Genomic DNA, 22,769 nt, shown 5'->3' with positions numbered 1-22,769 from the left:
TCGATCCCACAACCCATGGGGCCATGACCTGAGCTGAAACCAACCAACTGAACCACCCAGATGCCCAATGTGGCAATTTTTTAAGGAATACAAGAGACTTCAGTATGATAAAACAGGGATATGAAGAAGTCAATAAAGAGAATGAAGATGCGGGTTCCCGGGTTTTGGTCCAAGATCTAGGAGAGGTTGAAGAACCAGGGCACAGGAGAAAGGACTGACCTCAGAGAAGAGATAATAGAGGGCAGAAGTGTCAGGACACAATGACTAACTGGACATTTGGTTGAGAGAAGGAGAAAGAAGAACTCTCAGATTTCCGGCTCAGGTGACACTCTCAGGTGGATACTGCTGTCATTCATGGAAAGAAGCAATATGGACTGATTAGCTTTAAAGGGAATTCAAGGACTTGGGCATACTGAGATTGAGATGCTTGAGTCATCCAAGTGGAGCTGTCCAGCAGGAAGCTGGTTATCTGGGTCAAGAGATCAGGAGCTGAGAGTCATTGGCACACGGGTTTTAACTGACACGGTCAAGTACGAAGTGGAGAAGACCACAACTGAGCCCTGGCAGACATCAGTACTTAGAGGTGGGCACAGGAAAAGAAGGCTGCTTGCAAGAGAGACTGAGGAGGAACAATCAGAGAAGTAGGAGGAGAACTGGAAGGGAGTTTGGACAAAGATTACTGAGGAGAGAGTTTCAAAATGGAGGAAGAGATCAATAATGCCAACTGCTTCAGAGAGGTCAGAAAAAGAGAAGGTCTACCCTTGGATTTGTTAGTCATTTCAAGTGACCTGAGCAAGAGCATTTTGGGGAGGAAGGCAGTCGGGGTAGAGAAGCAACTGCAATGAGTCTCTGTACACCCTTGGTTGAAGGGTGTTCAACTTGCTCCCAGTCTGGAAGGACAATAATTTTGTAGAAGTGGATGGTGCTCTATTCTCCTATGTAACTTATGGTATGTGACAAAGCTTAGCAGGGATGCCTTTCAATCCCACCACCCCTCCCTGGTATTGTAGTAGTAAGAATCCCAAGGATCCTTTTTGGAAGAGCGGAGAGGGAGGAGCTATAGAATGTGGGGATACCAGGTACCCAGGTACCCTGGCCAGGAGCCAGCAAACTTTCAAAACCCCTGAAGGCAGTGCATTAGGCTTCTTGTACCTTCTCACACAAGGGCCCCAAAACATGCAGCTGGAACTCTGTCAATATTCCAGACTTCCTGCTTCAGAGAGCTCAGCAAGGTTTCAAAGGCCATCCCTACACTCTTGGGAATTCAGCCAGCTTGGACCATGGCAAAAATTCCTTAATGGTATGAAAATTACTGATACACACAGTCACAGATAGACACCATGCACCTTGAACTTTCTAAAGCAAAGTGGATCTCAAGAGAAGTGACGTTTTTCTCTGTAGAGCTGGGAAAGAGGGTGATTTCTACACCAGTACCTCATCAGCTAGCGCCAGACATCTGGTAGACCTCTGTACTTTGGCCACTAGCCAGCCTTCCATGAGACAGCAGCTAGGAGAGGAAGCAGCATGTGGCAGGTAAGCTGGTGGACTCTGTGGTCAGAGTGCTTGTGTTTGAAACTTGGCTTCATCACTTCCTATCTTTAGCAAACTGATCCATTCTCTCCACCCCCATCTTCCCATACTAAAAACTGGATTAATGACAACACCTATCTCATAAGATTGTTGGGAGGATTAAAACAGGAAAGATGGGAAAAGGTCTCATCAGACAATCTGATAAATCAAGAGGCATCAGCTATCACTGCCACTGGAGCATGGCCATGGCCTGGACTTGGCTTCTTCTTTCTGCTTTCTGCTGAGACCGTTTGCCCCAGGCTTAGCCTGTAGATGCTATGCTCCCTCCCCATGCTGAGTGGCTCCATTGGCCACCATCTAAAAGACATGATATTAAATCTTTCACCAAGGGGTGCTTGGGTGGCTCAGTCAGTTAAGGGTCTGACTCTTGATTTTGGCTCAAGTCGTGATCTCAGGATCGTGAGATTAAGCCCGGACTCGGGCTCCGTGCTGGGTGCGGAGCCTGCTTAAAATTCTTCTCTCCCTCTGCCCCACCAAAAATAAATGTAAAACTTAAAACAAAACAAACAAACAAAAAAAACCTTTCACCAAAGCAGAAAAGGTGACTCAAACATATGTAGCAAAGGATTGCCAGGAAAATAGGGTGTGCCAAGTTTCATCAGTTACACTTTTTGCTTTAAAACGTACATTCCCTACCCTGCTCCTAAAACCTACATTTTAAATGTTTATCATGATCTATTCTGGGATCTTTATTCCTTCCTGATAAAAACTTACCTGGTCATGATAAAAGTCATTGAGAAAGTGGGAATTCACTTAGTAAGCGTCTAACATAAAAATTTTCTGGAGTGATCAACATTTATACCCCTAAGACACCTCATCTCATTTCATTCTCTTGACTTAATGAGATAAGTAATACTCAGACTTTTCCAAGATCCCACAGTATGTTAAGTGAGAAAGCTGTGAGAACTTTCTGTCTCATCTCATCTCTTTCCAATCTTTCATGTATTAGTATATGTCAAAATAATTCTTCTACATCAAAATAATTATTCTCTTCACTCTTTCCATTAGAAGAGTATTGTACCACAACCCTCATACCCTCGGTCTCTCCATTTCCTGAGGGCTCCCCCTCTTCCCTGTCTCTCTCATTAGCAGGAGATGTCTCCAGGCAGGGAAGTCTCAGGGAAAGAAAGGAAGACTTCCCAGCAGACAGCACAAAGGGTTATGAGGGAACAGGCTGGCTTTCCTGAGAAGCAGGACTCTGTAGGCAGAACAGGCTGGCACATCGGTGTCCCTTCCATTTCCACCGCCTGCTCCCCCATATGTACCCAGGTGTGGGAGTCAGTGACTGGATGAGCTCCGGGAGGAACAAGGCTTAGGAACAGACTAAGAATGTAGGTTTCACACAGCACTTGGTTTAAAAACAAACAAACAAACAAACAAACATAAAGATTTAATGGTTTAGACTGTGTCAAAACTACCACATCAAAACTGCATTAAGGGGGCGCCTGGGTGGCTCAGTGGGTTAAGCCGCTGCCTTCAGCTCAGGTCATGATCTCAGGGTCCTGGGATCGAGTCCCGCATCGGGCTCTCTGCTCAGCAGGGAGCCTGCTTCCCTTCCTCTCTCTCTGCCTGCCTCTCTGCCTACTTGTGATCTCTGTCTGTCAAATAAATAAATAAAATCTTTAAAAAAAAAAAAACTGCATTAAGGGGGCACCTGGGTGGCTCAGTGGGTTAAAGGCTCTGCCTTCAGCTTGGGTCATGATCTTGGGGTCCTGGGATCGAGCCCTGCATCGGGCTACCTGCTCTGGCGGGGAGCCTGCTTACCCCCCTCTCTCTCTGCCTGTCTCTCTGCTTGTGATCTCTGTCAAATGAATAAATAAATAAATAAAAATCGTTAAAAAAAAAAACCAACCAACAAACAAAACTGCATTAAGACCTTCTGTGTCAACTGTTGATGCCACAGCAGTGCCCAGGTGGCTCACTCGGTTAAGCGTCTGCCTTCAGCTCAGGTCACAACTGTGGGGTCCTGGGATCAGGCCCCACGCTGGGTTCCCTGCTCAGTGAGGAGCCCACTTCTCCCACTCCCTCTGCCCCCTGCTTGTGTTCTTTCTCTTGTTCTCTAGCTCAAATAAATTTAAAAAAAAAGTTGATGCTATAAAAATCAAAATCCTGATTTTTACTTAGTACATTTGGTCAAAGTTATCAAGAAATGCTAGTTACCCACAAGGAAAAAAAGAACACAAACACAAGTTACAACACCAGCGATCACTCCTAACACCAAAACAACATGAAACACCGACAACAAAAACTCTGAAGGATTAATTCAAATATAAATAATAAAGGTATAAAAGGACTAGAAGAAAGCACAGAGGAAGACACCTTCACAGACCACAATGTATGAATGTAAATTCAAAAACTTCTTACTGAGGGCAATTTGCCAGTAACTTTCAAAGTTGTAAACGCCTGTAATTGTGATCCAGAAATATTTTTCTTTATTCTAGGTGACCTCACATGTGTAGGAAATGATGTACAGAAAAGGTTATTCAATGATGTAATAATATTTGTAATAAAGATTAGAAAATTCCTAAAAGTTCATCAACAGGGAATTACCTAATTAAACTACTGTACATCTATACAATGAAATGCCACATAAAACAGAATAAGGCACTTCTGTTTCTAGCCATGATGGAATAACAGGGATGCGATTTAACCTCTTACCTTAAACAACAAGGAAACAAGTCAAACTACGTGGAAAAAAAAAAAAAAAAAAAACAGTTTTCAGACCAGTCCAGGGAGGAGGAACCCAAAGAGAGCCCAGTGGTCTTTCAGAGTTCAGAAAACAAGTCACAATTTAAAAGACCAAAGGGCTAGAACTTGTGGGGAAGACCAATATAGAGGACATAGTTGCACAGAAAGCTCTAGAGATCTGCGAAGGGGTCCCCTCAGATCTTTAGCCAAGCACTTCTCTGTATATATATATGAGAGGAAAATCTGAGGCTGAGAAAAGACCACCAGGAAGCAGGAGACCAAACAGTTCCTGATGCCCATACGGGGCTGGGAATTGTTAATATTTACACAAACCCAAGTGGAAATAAATCAGAGTGGAAATACTTTATAAAGCACAAGACACGGGGTCGAGTCCTCAGAATGGTACAACATTAGAAATGGGGATAAATTAGCTCCAGACAAAAGACTGCTCACGACCTGCACTAACAGCGTTAAAAGCAAGCCTCAAAGGGCTAAAACGATTCCAAGTAACTCAGCCACATGCCCAAGCAAAATCAAGCACTCTTTAAAAGAATACAACAAAAATCTAGCCCAGAAAAATATAAACTTTGCAATGTCTGGAATCTAATAAAAAATTACCAGGCAGGTAATTTGATGTGGGGCAAGGAATACAAAGAACCAAAAAGGGCCATAACCAGGAGGGAAATCCCGGTTATGAGCCATAACTGGGAGGGAAATCATCAATAGAAACCATTCCGGAAATGGCAGTGATGATGGAATTAGCAGACAAGGATATGAAAACAGCTATTGTAAATATATTCCACATGTTTAAGAAAGTAGAAGAACACATGAGCATAACAAGGAATGAAATGGAAGATATAAAAAGACCTAAATGGAACTCGAGAGATTAAAAATTCAGTATCTAGAATGAAAATACACCAGATGGGATAAACAGCTGACTGGATACTACGAAAGAAAAACTCAGTGGACGTGAAGACTTAGCAATGTCAACTACCCAAAATGAGGCACAGAGAGAAATAAGACTGGGGGGCGGTGAGGGAAGGGCATCAGTGGCCTGTGGGATTCCCTAGACTCCTGGGAAGAGAGGTGGGGTAGGAAAAACACTTGAAAAAAAAGTAAGGACAAGAAAAAGTCCAAATCTGATCTTTAAAAAACGAATAACTATGAACCCATAGGTCCAAGGAGCTGAGAAAAAATCCCAAACTAAAGAAAACCATAATAGGGCACATCATAATCAAATTGCTGGAAATCAGTGACAAAGAGAAAAAAATCTCAAAAAGCAGCCAGAGGAAGATAAAGACATTACATATGAGGTAAAACTAGATAAGACTGACAGAGACTTTCATTAGAAACTATGCAAGCTAAAAGAAAATGAAGTTATAATTTCAAAGTAATTGGTGTGTGTGAAACCCTCAACCTAGAATTATATCATCAGTCCCCTGCCCCCCTCACCAAAAAAAAAAAAAAAAACAACTTTCAAAACTTAAATGTAAGGGATGCCTGGGTGGCTCAGTGGGTTAAATGTCTGCTTTTGGCACAGGTCATGATCCCAGGGTCGTGGGATTGAGCCCCGTGTTGGGCTCTCTGCTCATCAGGGAGCCTGCTTCTCCCTCTGCCTGCCTGCTCCCTCTTGCGCTCTCTCCCTCTCTCTCTGACAAATCAATAAAATCTTTGAAAAGAGAAAAATTTTAATGTAAAATAAAGACTTTATCAGCGAAACCAAAGCTGAAAGACTGCATTGCCATTAAATCTGACTCATAGGAATCATTATAAGAAGTTCTTCAGGCAGATAAAAAGGGAAACCCTATGGAAATATGTATCTATAGAAAGGAAGAAAGACCCACAGTAAAAAAAAGTTTGTAGGTAACTATAATAGACTTCCCTCTCATTAAAATCTTTTTAAAAATTGGGGGCACCTGGCTGGCTCAGTGGGTAGAGCACGCAACTGAGCCTTGATCTCAGGGTTGTGAGTTCAAGCCCCACCTTGGGTGTAGAGATCACTTAAAAATTGTGGTAACATACACATAACATAAAGTTTACCATCTTAAACTTTTTTTTTTTTTTAAAGATTTTATTTATTTATTTGACACAGAGAGAGAAATCACAAGTATACAAAGAGGCAGGCGGGGTGAGGGAAGCGGGCTCCCCGCTGAGCAGAGAACCCGGTGCGGGGCTCGATCCCAGGACCCTGGGATCATGACCTGGGCCGAAGCAGAGGCTTAACGCACTGAGCCACCCAGGCTTGATAAACTGGACTTCATCATGACTAAAAATTTCTGCTCTGTAAAAGACATTATTAAGAGAATAAAAAGACAAGCCATAGACTAGAAGAAAATATTTGCAAATCACCTGACAGAGGTCTTCTATCCACAATATGTAAAGTTGTCTTACAATTCAATGGGAAGACAACTAATTTAAAAAAAGAGATTTGGACAAATCCTCAAAGATAAAAGAATGCCAAACATCAGAAAGGATGAATACCCAACTTTTGTTTCAACATGGACGGGACTGGAAGAGATTATGCTGAGTGAAATAAGTCAAGCAGAGAGAGTCAATTATCACATGGTTTTGCTTACCTGTGGAGCATAAGGAATAACACGGAGGGCACTGGGAGAAGGAGAGAAGTGAGTGGGGGAAATCGGAGGGGGAGACAGACCAAGAGAGACCGTGGAGTCTGAGAAACAAACTGAGAGTTTTGGAGGGGAGGGGAGGGGGTTGGGTAAGCCTGGTGGTGGATATTAAGGAGGGCACGTATTGCATGGAGCACTGGGTGTGGCACATAAACAATGAATTTTGGAACACTGAAATAAAATAAAATCTATTTAAAAAAAAGCATACCAGGGTGCCTGGGTGGCTTAGTGGGTTAAGCCTCTGCCTTCAGCTCAGGTCATGATCCCAGGGTCCTGGAATCAAGCCCCGCATCAGGCTCTCTGCTCAGCGGAGAGCCTGCTTCCCTCCTCTCTCTGCCTGCCTCTCTGCCTACTTGTGATCGCTCTCTCTCTGTCACATAAATAAATCAAAAAATCTTTAAAAAAAAAAAAAGAATGCCAAATAAGCACATGAAAATGAAACTGAATATCATTAGTCATTCGTAGAATGCAAATTAAAACCACAGTCAGGTATCACTATAAATTAGAATAGCTACAACTCAAAACACTGATGGCAGAGATGTGGAGCAACTGGAACTCTTCAACATTGATGGCAGGAAAGCAAAACAGCACAGTCAATTTGGAAAACAGTTTGGCAATCTCCTATAGAGTTAAACATACACCCTGTATACAAATGTTTCTAGTGGCTTTCATTATAATCACTCCAAACTAGAACTTACCCCAATGTCTTTTGCCTAGTGAGCAGATGAACATACTATGTTACATCCATACAACAGAATTCCATTCAGCAATAAAAAGGAACAAATGACACACACAACACACATGTGAATCTCAAATACATTATACCAAATGAAAGAGGTACCATCAAAAGGCTTCCCACTATGTGATTCCATTAATATACATTCTGGAGACACTCCAGGAACAGAAAACTGATCAGTGGTTGTCAGGGTCTGGGGGTCAGGGGAAGGGTTAACTACAAAGCAGTCAAGGGAAATTTCAGGGGCTGATGTTGGAAATGTTCTGGTGGACTGTCGTAGTGGTTGCTCAAACGTATGCATTTATCAAAACCCCTATAACTACATCAAAATGTCAATTTTACTGCATTTAAATTAAACTTCAATAAATCTTACTTTTTAAAAAATTATGATATAGCCATACAATCGTATGTTATGCAATCATACAAATAAGATTACCATATATGCTGGTAAGAGGATAATCTCTAACATATATTGTTAGGAGCAAAAAGCAAGATACAAAACAATAAACATGATGCTCTATTTACGTATTTATTTACCGTAAATAGATAAAAGACATATAGGCTGTCTCTGGGGCAGGGATCTGGAGCAGGAGTATATACCCTTTTGCATGTTTTCAGTTATTATTTCTTTAACCATATGCTTGTATTACTTTCAATTAGAAAAAGTTAAAAAAAAAAAAAAAGACAAACCACGCCTATATCCAGGTCAAGAAAAACTCACGGGTGTCTGGCCCAGCAGACCGAGTCAAGTAAGCCTACAAAAACATTTATAAGAATATGCAACATAGCACCAGACACTTTAGAGGTGCTCAATAAATAGATGGGGGGAAAATATTGTTTGGAATAAAGTCAGAAGGTACACCCTGGACAAAGAGATTTCCATCGGGACACCAGATACTCAGCCAGCAGAGCCCCTGTTTTAGACAAGGAGCCAAGCTTGGGTTGCTCACATTAGAAAAAGAAAAGGAGTGGGGCGCATGGGTGGCTTAGTCCGTTCAGCGTCTGTCTTTGGCTCAGATCATGATCTCAAGGTCCTGGGATAGAGCCCTGCATCGGACTCTCTGCTCAGGGGGAGTCTGCTTGTGCTTCTCCCTCTGTCCCTCCCCCCAACTCACGCATGTGCATGCTCTCTCTCAAATAAATAAATAAAATCTTAAAAAAAAAAGCATAAAAACTGAATATTCTGGATTTACTTTCAGGCAAGCTGTTTCTCAGCATTCCTCTGCAGGCACGTTGTGTGCCCTAACCTCAGCCTGCTCAGTGATGGGATGCAAACCATTCCCACAGTGAACAGATCACACCCCAAGAGGCCACTGCCACCTCCAGAGCTCCTCCCTGTGGCACAAGTGCCACAACCTGACTCCCAGAGGGTCCTGGGCAGCCTTTCCTCTAGCCACTCTAAGTCAGACACTCCAAGAACTTTCCAAAGGAACAAAATGACCCTGATAGTCTCCCTGCACTCCGGACTGCAAAGTCCAAACTGGCATGTCATTAACCGTCTCTATACCACGGCTTCGCGGAAAGAAAACCCAAGAGGAAAAGGCAGATATGTAAGCAAGGCCCTTCAGCAGTGGTGAAAGGAACTCCCAGGGTTTGGCATGGTTTCTTTCAGCAAGCCTGGTATCAGGAAATCAGGAACGCCAGAATGCAAAATGGACAAAGAGAGAAGGTGCTAGAACAGCCAGCCTCTGAAACTCCTCTTTGTTTCCTGCTTTACTTGGATATGTTTCCCTGAAGCCACATAGTTTTGATACGTGGCTCGGAGCCTCTGTGCTGGGTAGCCTTGTCTGGCTGCCACTGGGTACCCGGCTTCCAAGAAGCAGCCACGAAAGTTTGACCAGCTCCCTCCCCTCCAGAGAGACAGGCTGTGCTGGCAGGTGTAAGCTCCCAGAGGCAGGATGTGGGTAAGGTAGAGCAAGGGCAGAGAGAAGGACTGGCATAGGAACCACCCAAATAAGCCCTTTCCAGGCACCCACAGACTCTAGGACATAGAGGTGAGTTACAACAGGATCTCGCATTCTCAGAGCACATCCTGGGCTGCGGGAAGAAAGGGGAGCACTTACCGGGGAAAGATGGCAGTCATCAGGGCTGAAGCATAGCCAGGCTTGCAAGCTCCCTCTGAAAAGTTTGCGTACTTGGTAGCTAACTCAGCAGGCCTATGGGAAGAGAAGGAAAGTCACAGTTTGCCAGGCACTGAGCAATCAATGGGGTATTAGTTCTTGAAGAGCTGTAGGTTTTTTAAAACCTTGAATAAAGCTTCATTCTAGCAATCAGGCTTTCAGCCCCTTTTCTACACCAACACTTCTGGGGGGTGGGGTGGGGGGGCGGGGAGAAATCCTAAACCCAAAGGCCTAAAGGAATAAATAAATTAGCAACGCCCCTCTTACAGAATTTGGTAAAAGGAACTCATTGGGTTTTGCACAGATTCTTTGCAGGAAAGCAGGAACTCCATCCAGGCTCCCAGGCTGGGCGAGTGGAGTCCCAAGACCTAGGGGAAGAGCAGCCCGGGCTTTGACAGTCACAGGCACTGACCTCTTAGGCTTCATTGTGGGGCCTGACATGCCAGCCACGCCTGCCTCTATTTTCTCCACACAGATGTACTAGGACCCAGCCAGTGGGAACCACTCTCAGTGTCCTAAAGCCAAGTATATGTTGGGGCTACAGCTGTCATGATCAGATGTTTAGCTGTAGATGCTCTCCTGCTCTCCTATTCTCTGTTCGGGGAATGTTCTTCCTTGCCCTCTTCCACCTGGCTATGCCTACTGGTCCTTCACAACTAAGTTCAGGTCTCCACTCCACTGGGAGTAATCCCCTGACCCCCAGGTTGGGCTAAGTGCCTCCCCTGTGCTCTACAGTCCGTCCCCCTGCCACCCACATTATATGCCGTATTGTACTAGAATTGCTGGGAGTACGTCTCCCTCATTATGCTGTGAATTCCCAAAGCTGGAGTCTGATTTAACCCTGCATCTCCAGTCCCTTGTGAAGAGATGGGCCCACAGAAGATGTCTGTAATTTTCTGACAGAGCAACATGACTCTGCTACAGTCTCACGAACTTGTACCGGAAATAAGACAATCTCAGGAGCCCACAACCCAGAGTGTTTGCTGAATATCTGCGGGATATTTTTTCAGAGGACTTGTGTGTTTCAGCTCTGGTTTTGTGGCAGCAACTACAGTCAAATCCCTTCATATCTTTGGGCTTCGATGTCCTTATGTGTTCCCTGTGGGGCTGGAGTCACTGCCCCGCCACCAAAAATTCTTGCCAGTGCAGTCCCGAGAAAACCACAGTGGAAGAACAGGACACATTCAGTGGCTGCGAGGCTGGAGGCCCTGCGTGCTGGGGCACCTGAGGGAGCCCTGGCAGGCTGCCAGTTCCCAGGCCCAAACCCCCTCCCCTCGCCTCCACCCTCGGGCCCGCTGCCAACACACTGATGCCCAGCTGCTCCACCGAGCTGGGGCCCCATGGTAAGTCTCCCCTCGGGGCTGCCTTCTGCAGGAACTGGGTGGGGCAGGTCTGGGGGGGAAGGGAGCTGGCGCCTGAACTGGAGAGCCAGGAACGATGATGCCACCGCTAGCGTGTGTCATGTGTGATTCACTCATGTGCCCTTATGGGCCTAGCCCAGGGCCTGGCACAGAGTAACTGCTCACTGAATTTAGACAGACTCAGCTGTATCCATGTGCAATTTCTTCCAGAAGTCTACTTTTTTTTTTTTTTATACAGCCTTTCCTACCAATGAAATGTGAAGCCAGAAATGCAGATGCAAATGCCCAGTGCTAAGCCAGTGCTGAGACTTTATTTGGTAGGCAAAGGAGAGTCAAAGGTTTAAAAAGAGAATTTACGTAACTATTTTCTTATGTAAGCAACTGTATTTCCGAAACGAAATCTAAACTCTAGCACAATCGATGACCTTGCAGGAAGCTCTCAGACAAGGCACAGTGACTGAAAGATTTTTTTTTTCAGGTCTTCAACAGTCATGTGAGTAGGTCCTCTTAGTAATTAACTTACACAGGAGCTCAGAAAGATAGAGACTTATCCAAGATCCTACAGCTAGGGAAGTGGCAGACAGCAGGGCAGGAGCTCCCAGCATGGCACCACCACAGCGCGGACCATGGTAAGTGCCATCACACAGGGAAGCGCTGAGTCCGCGGGCAGCACGGAAATGGTCAGCGCTGGTAGAGGGGGGTAGAGAAGAGAGTCAAGAAGGCCTCACACTGCTCTTTGAAAGTGTGTAGACAAGCAGCGAGGTGTAGTGAGTTCCTCCTACCCGTGCCTCCCAACCCCCTGCCATCTGTGTGCCTGCCTTGTAACCATTCCTGTGTTCTTTCTCAGTTCCAGAAGGTCTCACACTGAAGACGAAAGAAGGACTGCAGTTGCCCCTCAAACACACCACCCCACAGAAATGTATACACGACAAGAGACAAGCCTTTGGCCACGTCTTTCCTCTGTCTGGTTTACACTATCAACCTCTGGCGAGATGCTTCAGGAATAAGGGCCATGGGCGGTCCCAGGTCTGCAGACTCAGGTCATCTATCGTGAAGAAGAGGGGGCACTGGCCAGCTGGAGCACAGGGAAGCCAGAACCCAGCTGGGAAGGCTCTTCCCATGAGAGCGCAAGGTAGCCCAACGTCGAGGATGAGCAGTTCTAAATCAACCCCCATTTAAAAGGCGACAGTAAGTTTTAGAACATACAGCCCCGAGGACAGTGGGCCAGGTCAAGTTATTACCAAATTAAAATGCCTTAGCAGTGGCCTCCTGACTACCCCAGGGAGAGAAGAATAGGGGGAGTGTTGGGGATTCTGAGTCATACAGCAGGCTGGGACCTCTGGGGCAGTTAGCGGGTCAAAACCACCGAGATTAACAGTCGCCAACTCCCTCCGGCCAGAATAGTTAGTTTCTCTAAGGCACTCACACTCCAAATGCCAGGAGGCCCCCACAGATGTCTGATCAGATCATTCAGCCCTTGTTCTTCTCATACTCTCCAGCTGGCCTTTCATTTTGGGAGATTTAGCATTTCAACCAGTAAGAGCACCCATTGTCCTGCAAACGTGACTACCAAGCCCCTGGGGTGAAGAGCTCGAACCCCTGCACTCAAGAGGAAAGCCAGGCCAGGCGGACAGACTGGAACCCAAGAGAAGGAACCACACTTCCACTCCCCTGCCTCACCCAGCAGCACTGAGTTTAAGGATCAGGCCGCGCAGAGGTTCTAAGTGGGAAGAGCACGGGATCTGCAACAAGACATTTTCCCAGAGGTCATTGGCAAGTTGTGTGACCTTGGGCAAGTAATGGAAAATCTGATTCTCATCTTGCTCATCTGCAAATTGGAACCACTCAGTTCCCAGGGATCTTGGGAGGATGTGGTGAGAAAGCACCCTCGGAGGGACCGGCCGTCCCCTAGAGCATCACACACGGTTATGTGAAACACGAGGTGGCGGAGGCAGGCATCCAGATCACAGAGGCTCCGAATGTCTCGCTCCGGTTTGGATTCTGTGATAGGGGCGCGTCCCTGGAGGATGCCCAGTGGGAGAGTGCATTTAGGGATCAATGCTGGGGAGGTAAGGAAAGACTGGAAGGAGCAGTTCATGAGACAGAACGCTAATCTAGAGAGAGTGAGTGCTCCCTCCGTTGCCGAAGGCCAGGAGTGTTTCAAGGAGGACACAGGAACCACCTGCATGGAACACAGTGGAAGGCCTGGCAAGGTGTGGCCACTGGCTGGACAGCTGGCTTTGGCAACACGGAGGTTACTCCTAACCTTGAAAGAGCTGGTTCACTGGAGAGTGGGGGTGAAAGGCTGATTTCACTGGGTTTAAGGCAAAACAGAACGAGTGGAGTCGCGGAACAGAGATTACTGTTTTTGCTCTAAGGGGAGACAGAGAAATGCGGCAACAGATGAAGGGAGGAAGCAGGGAAAGATGTTTTTTGAGGTTAGGAGACAGTTTAGCATGTTTGTAATTTGGCTGGAATAAGAGGGCAACTCCTGATGCGTCAAGAGACAGGACAGCTATAGGACAAATGTCCTTGAGGAGGTAGGGAAGGGGGAGGAGGGGGACAGACCTAATACAAAAGTAGGAGGGCTGGCCTTCCTCTGCTCGCCCCTCCCCACCCTGTCCAGCAACTGCCTAGTCACCTTTGCACCCATTTCCCTCCCCAGCAGAACCAACCCACCTGCCTACAGACCTCATTTCACCCAGCCTACTTTCACCTTAGCTGGCTCACTTGTTGCCATGCTCTTTCCTGCCCCCTCCCTTCCATCCCTCTCATTCATTCGTTCATGCATTCACTCAACAAACATTTGGAGGTGAGTCACTCTGCTCGGACTTGTGTCCTGGCTCCACCATTCCTAGCTGCATGACTTTGGCCATGCTATGGATTTGCTCTGTGCCTTCATGGCCACATCTTTAAAAACTGGGATGGTACTCACACAACTGTCCTGAGGGTTAGGGTGAGAATAAAGTGCTGTTAAGTAACTGGAATTAAAATATAAACGTCAAACAAACAAACACAAAAAAAAACACAGCCAGAAAACACAAAAACGGCAACAACAACAACACACACACAACAACAACAAATAAACTGCATCCAGGTCTTTGTGTGGCTTAATAGTTCATTTGTTTTTGTCACTGAATATTATTTAATTGTATGGATACACTTTGTGTATCCATTCACCTTGACAGATATCTTGGCTCCTTCCAGTTTTTGATGATTTTGAATAAAATTGCTAACATTACTTATTTTAAAAAAGAGAGAGAATAAAGTGCTTAGTATAACGGCTGGCACTTAGTTCTCTCTCAGTACATGCTCACTGTAACAGCCTTGTTGTGGGACACTGGCCTGGGATTAGGGACACAATAATGGCTAGGATCTGGTTCTGGCCCACCACCAGTTACACTGAAGAGTAAATGTCCCTTTAAATGAGCCTTCTCTCCTAGACCATGAAAACTGAGCCTGGTGCAGAGCACCTGGGCACCATGCATAGCACTGAGTACAGAAGCACCCAACAAAATGTTTGTTGGTGTGAACTCAACTGGTTACCTTGACTAGTTGGAAGGTTAATTAGCAGAAAGTGTGGGGGAGACGTGGTGATGGCTGTGAGAAATGGAGATGGGCCTGTGAGGATTCTTCCTGGGCCTCTAAAGTCCAGTGATGGGCATCTTGTGAGCAATGACCTAATTTCCAGAACCTTCTCCGAGAGGACTGAAATCAGATCAGCCCCCTACTATGTCTCCTCCTTCATTTGGCTCCCAGCTCACTGCCGTGGAGTTCAGGAACTGGTTGTGACCATGGAACCAGACTGTATAGGTAACACCTGACACGCCGCTTGACTAACAGCAGTGAATAAACAGTAGTGTCCTTTCAAGCCAGTAGAGCAATTTAATCAGAGCTAGCCAATATTACCGTCGGGTAAGAACCCTCAGCCCAGGGGCGCCTGGGTGGCTCAGTTGGTTAGGCGACTGCCTTTAGCTCAGGTCATGATCCCGGAGTCCTGGGATTGAGTCCTACATCAGACTCCCAGCTCCATGGGAAATCTGCTTCTCCCTCTGACCTTCTCCCCTCTCATGCTCTCTCTCACTCTCTCTCTCTCAAATAAATAAATAAAATCTTAAAAAAAAAAAAAAAAAGAACCCTCAGCCCAGAGCTAGCCCCACCACTGCTTCTTCAATGCTATCCTCCCTCACCGTCCTGATGAAGATGCATTTCTTAAGTCAAGCAGAGAGAGTCAATTATATGGTTTCACTTACTTGTGGAGCATAAGGAATAACATGGAGGACAAGGGGAGATGGAGATGAGAAGGGAGTTGAGGGAAATCGGAGGGGGAGATGAACCATGAGAGACTGTGGACTCTGAAAAACAAACTGAGGGTTTTGTGGGGGGTGGGGTAAGGGGTTGGGTGAGCCCGCTGGTGGGTCTTGAGGAGGACACATATTGCACGGAGCCCTGGGGGTGGTGCATAAACAATGAATCTTGGAACACTGAAAGAAAAAAAAAAAAAAAGATGCATTTCCCCAGCTACCGGAGACCCGTGTCCAGAACGTGACTTGGGAAATGGCAGCAGCAGCTTAGGTTAGCTTTAGCAACCCTATTCTGTCATGACACATTTTCATTTTTCTTTCTTTCTGAAGTCGGACTAGTGAAAGAAAGGCTACTTAACACTGCCATAGGTCCTTTCAGCTCCAAGATGAAACTTCCCTCCTTCAGGGTAACTTCTATCTCCTCCGACCGCCTTGTCCGACTAGCGGCATTATTACAGGTGTGCTGGCTCCTTCTGCATTATCATCAGTGTCTTCATTCACCCACATCTGGGGGTGGCCAGTCCACTGTGCCCTGGGCATTACTGACCCTTTGCTCTCGTGAATGCCAGTGGAGGCTAGGGCTCCCATAGAGTTTGGGCTCCATTTACGGTGATCTATAATAAACTGGGCAGCACTGTCCTCTGTCTCTCTCGTCGCTTTAAGGCAGAGGGATGGCTTCATTTGAGCCATCTGGAATTGGTGGTATTTCTTAGCTCTAGAGGACCTGCCTTTCAGCCCTTGCTACTTTACACTGCAATCCCTTTTCAATGAACCAGGCCACTCTGCTATTTGCTTGGTGATTCTGGAGCTGACATTACTGCAGTTACTTTTGTCTCCACGACCTGGTCATTTCTTTCCTTTTGGCTGGGAGGGTGCTCTCCTGTAAGCTCTTGCAAGTGCTTTAGCCTGAGCTGTGGAGGAAATGCTCACAGAGACTCCCCATCTGGATCTGTGGCAACTGCTCCAATTCAAGTTTGTTTCTACATTTCTTAAAAAAACAAAACAAAACAAAACAAGACAACCGCATCCTATTTCAGGGTGGTAGTGGAAAGAACATGGAAACTAACATTTACTGAGCATTAACCATATACTAATAGTTGACCTGATTATTTCATTTAGCTTTACCATAGTCTTCTAAGGCTGTACAGCCCTGAGATCCAGGCATCCGGGGTGTAGAGTCCAAGAGAAGACATAGTTGGAAGATGTACTGTTCTATTTTTTTTTTAAGATTTTTATTTATTTATTTGACAGAGATCACAAGTAGGCAGAGAGGTAGGCAGAGAGAGGAGGAAACAGGTTCCCTGGCGAGCAGAGAGCCCGATGTGGGGCTCAATCCCAGGACTCTGGGATCATGACCTGAGCCGAAGGCAGAGGCCTTAACCCATTGAGCCACCCAGGCGCCCCTACTGTTCTATTTTTAACACTATAAAATTTCAAATGATAAATTCTGATAGGGCTTGCATTGAATTTGTAGATTGCTTTGAGTAGTATGTAATTCATTCTTCCAATCCAAGAGCAGGGTACATCGTTCCATTTATTTCTGCCTTCTTCAATTTCTTTCATCAAAGTCTCATAGTCTTCAGTGGTACAGGTCTTTCACCTCCTTGGCTGGATTTATTTCTAAGTCTTTTATTCTTTTTGAGGTAACTGTAAATGGATTTTTAAGGAATTTCTCTTACCGATAGTTACTGCTGTATTAAAGTGCAACTGATCTTTGTGTATTGATTTTGTATCCTGCAACTTTACTGAATCCATTTATCAGTTCACGTGGTTTTTTGGTGGAGTCTTTAGAATCTTCTCTATATGATATCACATCGTCTGCAAATACAGGCACTTTCACTTCTTCCTTTCTGCTCTGGATGCCTTTCTTCTTCTTATCTAACAGTCTGGGCTAGGACTTCTAACACTATGATGAATAAAGGTGGTGAGAGTGGACCTCCCTGTCTTGTTCCTGATCTTAGAGGAAAAGCTTTCAGCTTTTTACTGTTGACGATGTTTGCTGTGGGTTTGTCATATATGGTCTTTATTATGTTGAGGTAAATTCCCTCTATTCCCACCTGTTGAGAGTTTTTATTATAAATGGATGTGGAGATCTGTCAAATGCTGGGGCACCTGAGTCCCTCAGTCGGTTCAGCATCTGGCTCTTGATTTCAGGTCGAGCTTGGGGTCATGAGATCCAGCCCCACGTCAGGTTCCACACTCCACGGAGAGTCTGCTCGAGATTCTCCCTCCCTTGCCCTCTGCCCCTTCTATCATGCATGCTATCTCTCTAAAATAAATAAATCTTAAAATAACAACAACAAAACCCAGTTCCAGAGAGCCAACGTACTAAGGACAGTAATAGTATTATTAGTTTTTTCTTGTGGCAGGAGGTGTGACTTAGCCAGGAATGATGCACTGGACAATAAAATACATGAAGAGATGCCTGAACCTGAATAGAAAAGAGATGGCATCTGGATACTGTGAAGAACATTCATGTGACCTGAATGGACAATAAACAAATACATAAGCATCTCTTCTTTCCTTATCTTTCTAAATCCTCATCAGTAAATCACTGTATTGCACGTGGAGCCATCGACACATTTATATACCAGAGGTGTTACAAAGATATTTAGCCGGGGGCCGCCTGGGTGGCTCAGCTGTTAAGCATCTGCCTTCAGCTCAGGTCATGGTCCCAGGGTGCTGGGATGGAGCCCCACATGAGACTCCCTGCTCAGTGGGGAGCCTGCTTCTCCCACTCCCACTTCCCCTGCTTGTGCTCATGTATGCTCTCTCTCTGTCAAATAAATAAGTAAAATCTTAAAAAAATATTTTTAGCTGGGGCTCTGCATACCCTTGGTGCAGCCCTACTTTAAGGTAAGTATTATTCTCGTTTTTGATGAGACAAACTGAGTCTAAAATCCATCTTCTGGTCTTCCCAAAGCCCTTGCTTTCTTTGATATAAAGAACAATGGGCATAAAGATAAAAAGACTTGAGTTTAAGTAACCAGCTCTTCTACTTACTAGTTGTGTAACCTCGGATAAGAGGTAATTGGTTTCCTCAACTCTTACAACAGCTGTAATAACACATATTTTCTAGAATGGATAGAAAGATCAAATGATTTCCTGCAACAGTGTAGGTCAGAGAATTCTTTGCAAAGTTACAGAAATGTCAGTGGCTGCTCCTGTTCTAATGCTTGATTTCTGCTTTTACTACTTCTAGATCATCTGAATTACCATTTCACTAATCTAATGAGGAAAAAACTGTTCCCTTTCATTTTTCTTACTTGGCTTATTTTCTCTAACTCACTTGGCTATCTCCAAACCCCTGCTAATAGGTATGTGTGTGTGTAGTTAGATTTATACCTAAGTCTTTCTCTGAATGTGTGTGCTATGTAAATGATGCTGTATTTTTACTGACTGATGGATCGATTTTTTTTTTACGTAGGAGCTATTGGGTTTGTTTTCCCAGATGCAGCAATTCTTTGAAGGCCCGAGTTTTTACTTGCAAAGCAGGGATAATAATGGTACCTACCTTAGAGGTGAGGAGGACTGAAAGAGACAATGTACATAAGGCTTGGTGCTTAGTGGGCAGGCAATATACTATTAGTAATTAGTATAGATGTCATCAGTTTCTGCTAATCCAAAGCTTACATTGGAATAAGTAAAGCATGTGACTTCGCTATCCTCCAGAGGGTCACAGTCTAGTTTTACGACCTAGTAGGAAACAACTATGCATTACAAGTGTCATAACGACATCAAACATAGTCATGCAGGTCTGGGCATCTCTGATGGACATCTTCAGCCTCTTCCAAAGCAGAGCAGGCCTTCCTGGCACCCAGGTGTTTGTGCCACTGGTCCCCTGCCTGGCACGTCTTCCTTTCTCCCACTATCAGGCCCCTGGGGCTGCCACCACAAATTACCCCAAAGGCATGGGGCAGGGAAGCTTAAAACAGAAACTTGTCCTCTCACAGTTCCAGAGGCCAGAAGTCCAAAATCAAGGTGGTTTCCTCAGGCAGTTCCTTCTAGAGGCTCTGAGGGAGAATCTGCTCTGGGCTCCTCTGTAGCAGCTGACAACCCTCGGTGTTCCTGGGCTTGTGGATGCATCACTCCACTCTCTGCCTCCACTGTCGTGGTGCTCCTTCAATGATACTATGTTTTTAATGTCAAACTCCAATTGCTTACTGCTGGTATACTGGAAAAGACTGACTTGTGTGTATTATTAACCTCATATCCTATGGCCTTGCTATACCTGCTAACGTGCTCCAGGAATGTTTTGACAAGTCTCTGGGTTTCTCTACAGAGACAATCATGTCATTTGTGAAAAAAGACAGTTTTATGTTGTCATTCCCCATCTCTATGCCTTTTAATTCCTTTTCTTTTTTTTTTTTGCTTGAATTAGCTGGAGGTTACTGTATAATACTGGAAAGGAGTGGTGAAAGGGAACATTCCTGCTTTTGCCCAGTCTTGGGGGAATGCATCTAGTTTTCTCATCATTCAGCATGTTAACTGCCGGGTTTTTTGTAGGTGTTCTTTAACATACTCTATTACTGGTTTGCTGACTCTTTTTTCTAAAATCATGAGTGGATATTGGATTGTATCAAATGCTTTTCCTGCGTCTTATAGATATGATCATGTAATTTTCCCCTTTGCCTGATGATGGGATGGAATACAGTCACTGATTTTCTGATGTGGAATCAGTCTTGCACACCTGGAACAAATCCCACTTAGTTGTAGTATTTGATTCTTTTTATACAATGAATATACATTCAATATGCTAATATTTTCTTGAGGATTTTTATGTTATGTTCATGAGAGAGAACAGTCTATAGTTTTCCTTTTTTTTTTTTTAAGATTTTATTTATTTATTTGGCAAAGAGAGATCACAAGTAGGTAGAGAGGCAGGCAGAGAGAGAGGGGGGAAGCAGGCTCCCTGCTGAGCAGAGAGCCAGATGTGGGGCTCCATCCCAGGACCCTGAGATCATGACCTGAGCCAAAGGCAGAGGCTTAACCCACTGAGCCACCCAGGAGCCCTATAGTTTTCCTTTCTTATAATGTCTTTTTTTTTTTTTTTTTCCTAAACAGTGTCCTACATCCAATGTAGGGCTTGAACTCATGACCCCAAGAGTCATATGCTCTACCGACTGAGCCAGCCTTATGTTATCTTCACAAGAGATAATGGTCTGTCGTTCTCCTTTCTTATAATGTCTTTTTTTTTTTTTTTTTAAGCAATCTCAACTTTCAATAGGGGGCTTGAACTCATGACGCCAAGATCAAGAGTCGCATGCTCTACTGACTGAGCCAGCCTTTTCTTATAGTGTCTTCATCTTGTTTTGATTTTCAGATAATGCTAGCTTTACAGAACAAGTTAGGAAATATTCCCTCTGTTTCTATTGTAGATTGTAGAGAATTGGTATCATCTCTTCCTTGAACGTCTGAAAGAATTCATCAGTGAAACTAACTAAATGCAGTGTTCTCTGTCTTGGAAGGTTATTAAATTTTGATTAAATTTCTTTAGTAGATAACAGAGCTATTCAGATGATCTATTTCTTCTTGTGTGAGTTTTGGAAGTTTGTGTCTTCCAAGGAATTGGTCCATTGTACCTAAGTTATCAAACTGCCTTTACAGACTTGTTCACAATATTCCTTTATTATCCTTTTAATATCCAGAGGATCAGTAATGACGATGGTCCTTTTATTTCTGATATTAGTCATTTGTATCTTCTCTTTCCCTCTCTCTCTCTTTTTTGGTTAGCCCAGCTAGAGGTTTATTGATTTTATTAATATTTTCAAAGAACTAGCATTTAGTTTTGTTGATTTTTCTCTACTGAATTCTGCTTTTTACTTTTTTTTTTAAAGATTTTATTTATTTATTTGACAGAGGGAGAGAGAGATCACAAGTAGGCAGAGAGGCAGGCAGAGAGAGAGGGGGAAGCAGGCTCCCTGCTGAGCACAGAGCCCGATACGGGGCTCGAGCCCAGGACCCTGAGATCATGACCTGGGCCGAAAACAGAGGCTTAACCCACTGAGCCACCCAGGCACCCCTGCTTTTTACTTCTTTGATGGCCTCCTATGTACTATCTCTCTTCATACTTCTATCCTCTCCAATCCATCTACCCTTCTGCAAAGTCATCTTCCTATAGTTCAGTATATGTGCTGCCGAAGCGAGCACGTCTTCCTATAGTTCAAAACTGACTATGTTTTTCACCTACTTCAAACACTTCAGTGGCATCTTTTGCCTTCAAAATGAAGCCAGAACTTCTTCCTGTTGTATCAAAAGCCCTAAATGATTTGGTCTGCCCATTCTTCCAGACTTATCATGCCTCACCCTCAGACCTCCTGGGGATTTGACAGCACAGCAAAGACAGTAAGTCTTTACACAAATATTTATTGAAATTATAGGTAAGGAAGAGATACTTAAATAGGCTAATAGAATGTACAGGAAACTCTTAAAATAATTGATTCAGATTTTAAAAGCCCATAAAGGAGAAACTAAAGAAAGGGTTGGTAACCAAAAATTAATATAAGATTTCTGAAAGTAGTGTTTAGAGACCTAGAGATCACAATGAAAGTTGAAAAAAAATACAGAAAAGAAGGCACATCCAAATATATCTTTTCACTGTAAATATATATGAGGACAAGACGAAAAATGTTAACTCAAAAGGAAAAAAGGACCCACAATCCCACTATCCTAATAAAACTACTACTACATTCTGCTGTGGTTATGATACATTCAGATATTATTAAGGTGACAGGCTTAAGGCTATATCTCCACGGTTCTCAACCCTCGCATGTAGGAATCACCTGAGGGAACATTTAAACACTAAGGCACCTAAGTCTGATTCCTGACCTGCTCAATCAGAATCTCTGGGTGGTGAGGACCTGGGCTGAGAGCCAACATATGTAGACAGACTGCTCTGTGTTGGGAGGGCTCTCCCCTCAAACCTGAGTATATTCTTGGTATCAACCAACTGGGAGAGTGCAGAGTTCCTCAGACAGGAGACAGTATCTTTTAGAGCAGTGATTCTCAACTTGGAACCACTTTGAACTCACCTGAAGAGCTTAAAAAATGCCCAGGCCAAACTTGAACCTGATGACTTTAGAATCCATGTCCGGTGGGACGCAGGCATGGGTCATGTTTTAAGCTCCCCAGGTGATTCCAATATTCAGTCCGGTTGAGGAGCTACTGTGCTGAGAGCCCCAGGAGAGCTGCAAAGTAGGGATGTGGCTCTTTGGGTCTTGATCACATAGGTACCGAGATGTGCAGGAGGAAGTCTTTGAACAATGGGGCTTGTGAACAGGCTAGAAGATGTGAAGCCAGGAGCCCCGTCGAATCCTGCCAAGTTGCGCTCTCCTGCTGTG

The 22,769-nt window shown here is 44.6% G+C and overlaps 1 protein-coding gene across 2 annotated transcripts in view; it reads right to left on the bottom strand.

The window, feature by feature from the left end:
- The window catches only part of LOC111142879 (ST3 beta-galactoside alpha-2,3-sialyltransferase 3), a 187,856-nt gene that overhangs the window by 61,728 nt on the left and 103,359 nt on the right, over window positions 1-22,769 (bottom strand). For both annotated transcript variants that reach the window (XM_022496273.1, XM_022496272.1), the window contains exon 4: window positions 9,708-9,800. In XM_022496273.1, the coding sequence (XP_022351981.1) occupies window positions 9,708-9,800 (93 nt within the window). The remainder of the gene's footprint in view (window positions 1-9,707; window positions 9,801-22,769) is intronic.

This window comes from Enhydra lutris, unplaced genomic scaffold (genome assembly GCF_002288905.1).
Source record: "Enhydra lutris kenyoni isolate GAN:26980312 unplaced genomic scaffold, ASM228890v2 scaffoldscaffold9, whole genome shotgun sequence".
Lineage (NCBI taxonomy): Eukaryota > Metazoa > Chordata > Mammalia > Carnivora > Mustelidae > Enhydra > Enhydra lutris.
The sequence above is the reverse complement of the archived record's forward strand: the minus strand, read 5'-3'. Positions and strand labels throughout refer to the sequence as shown.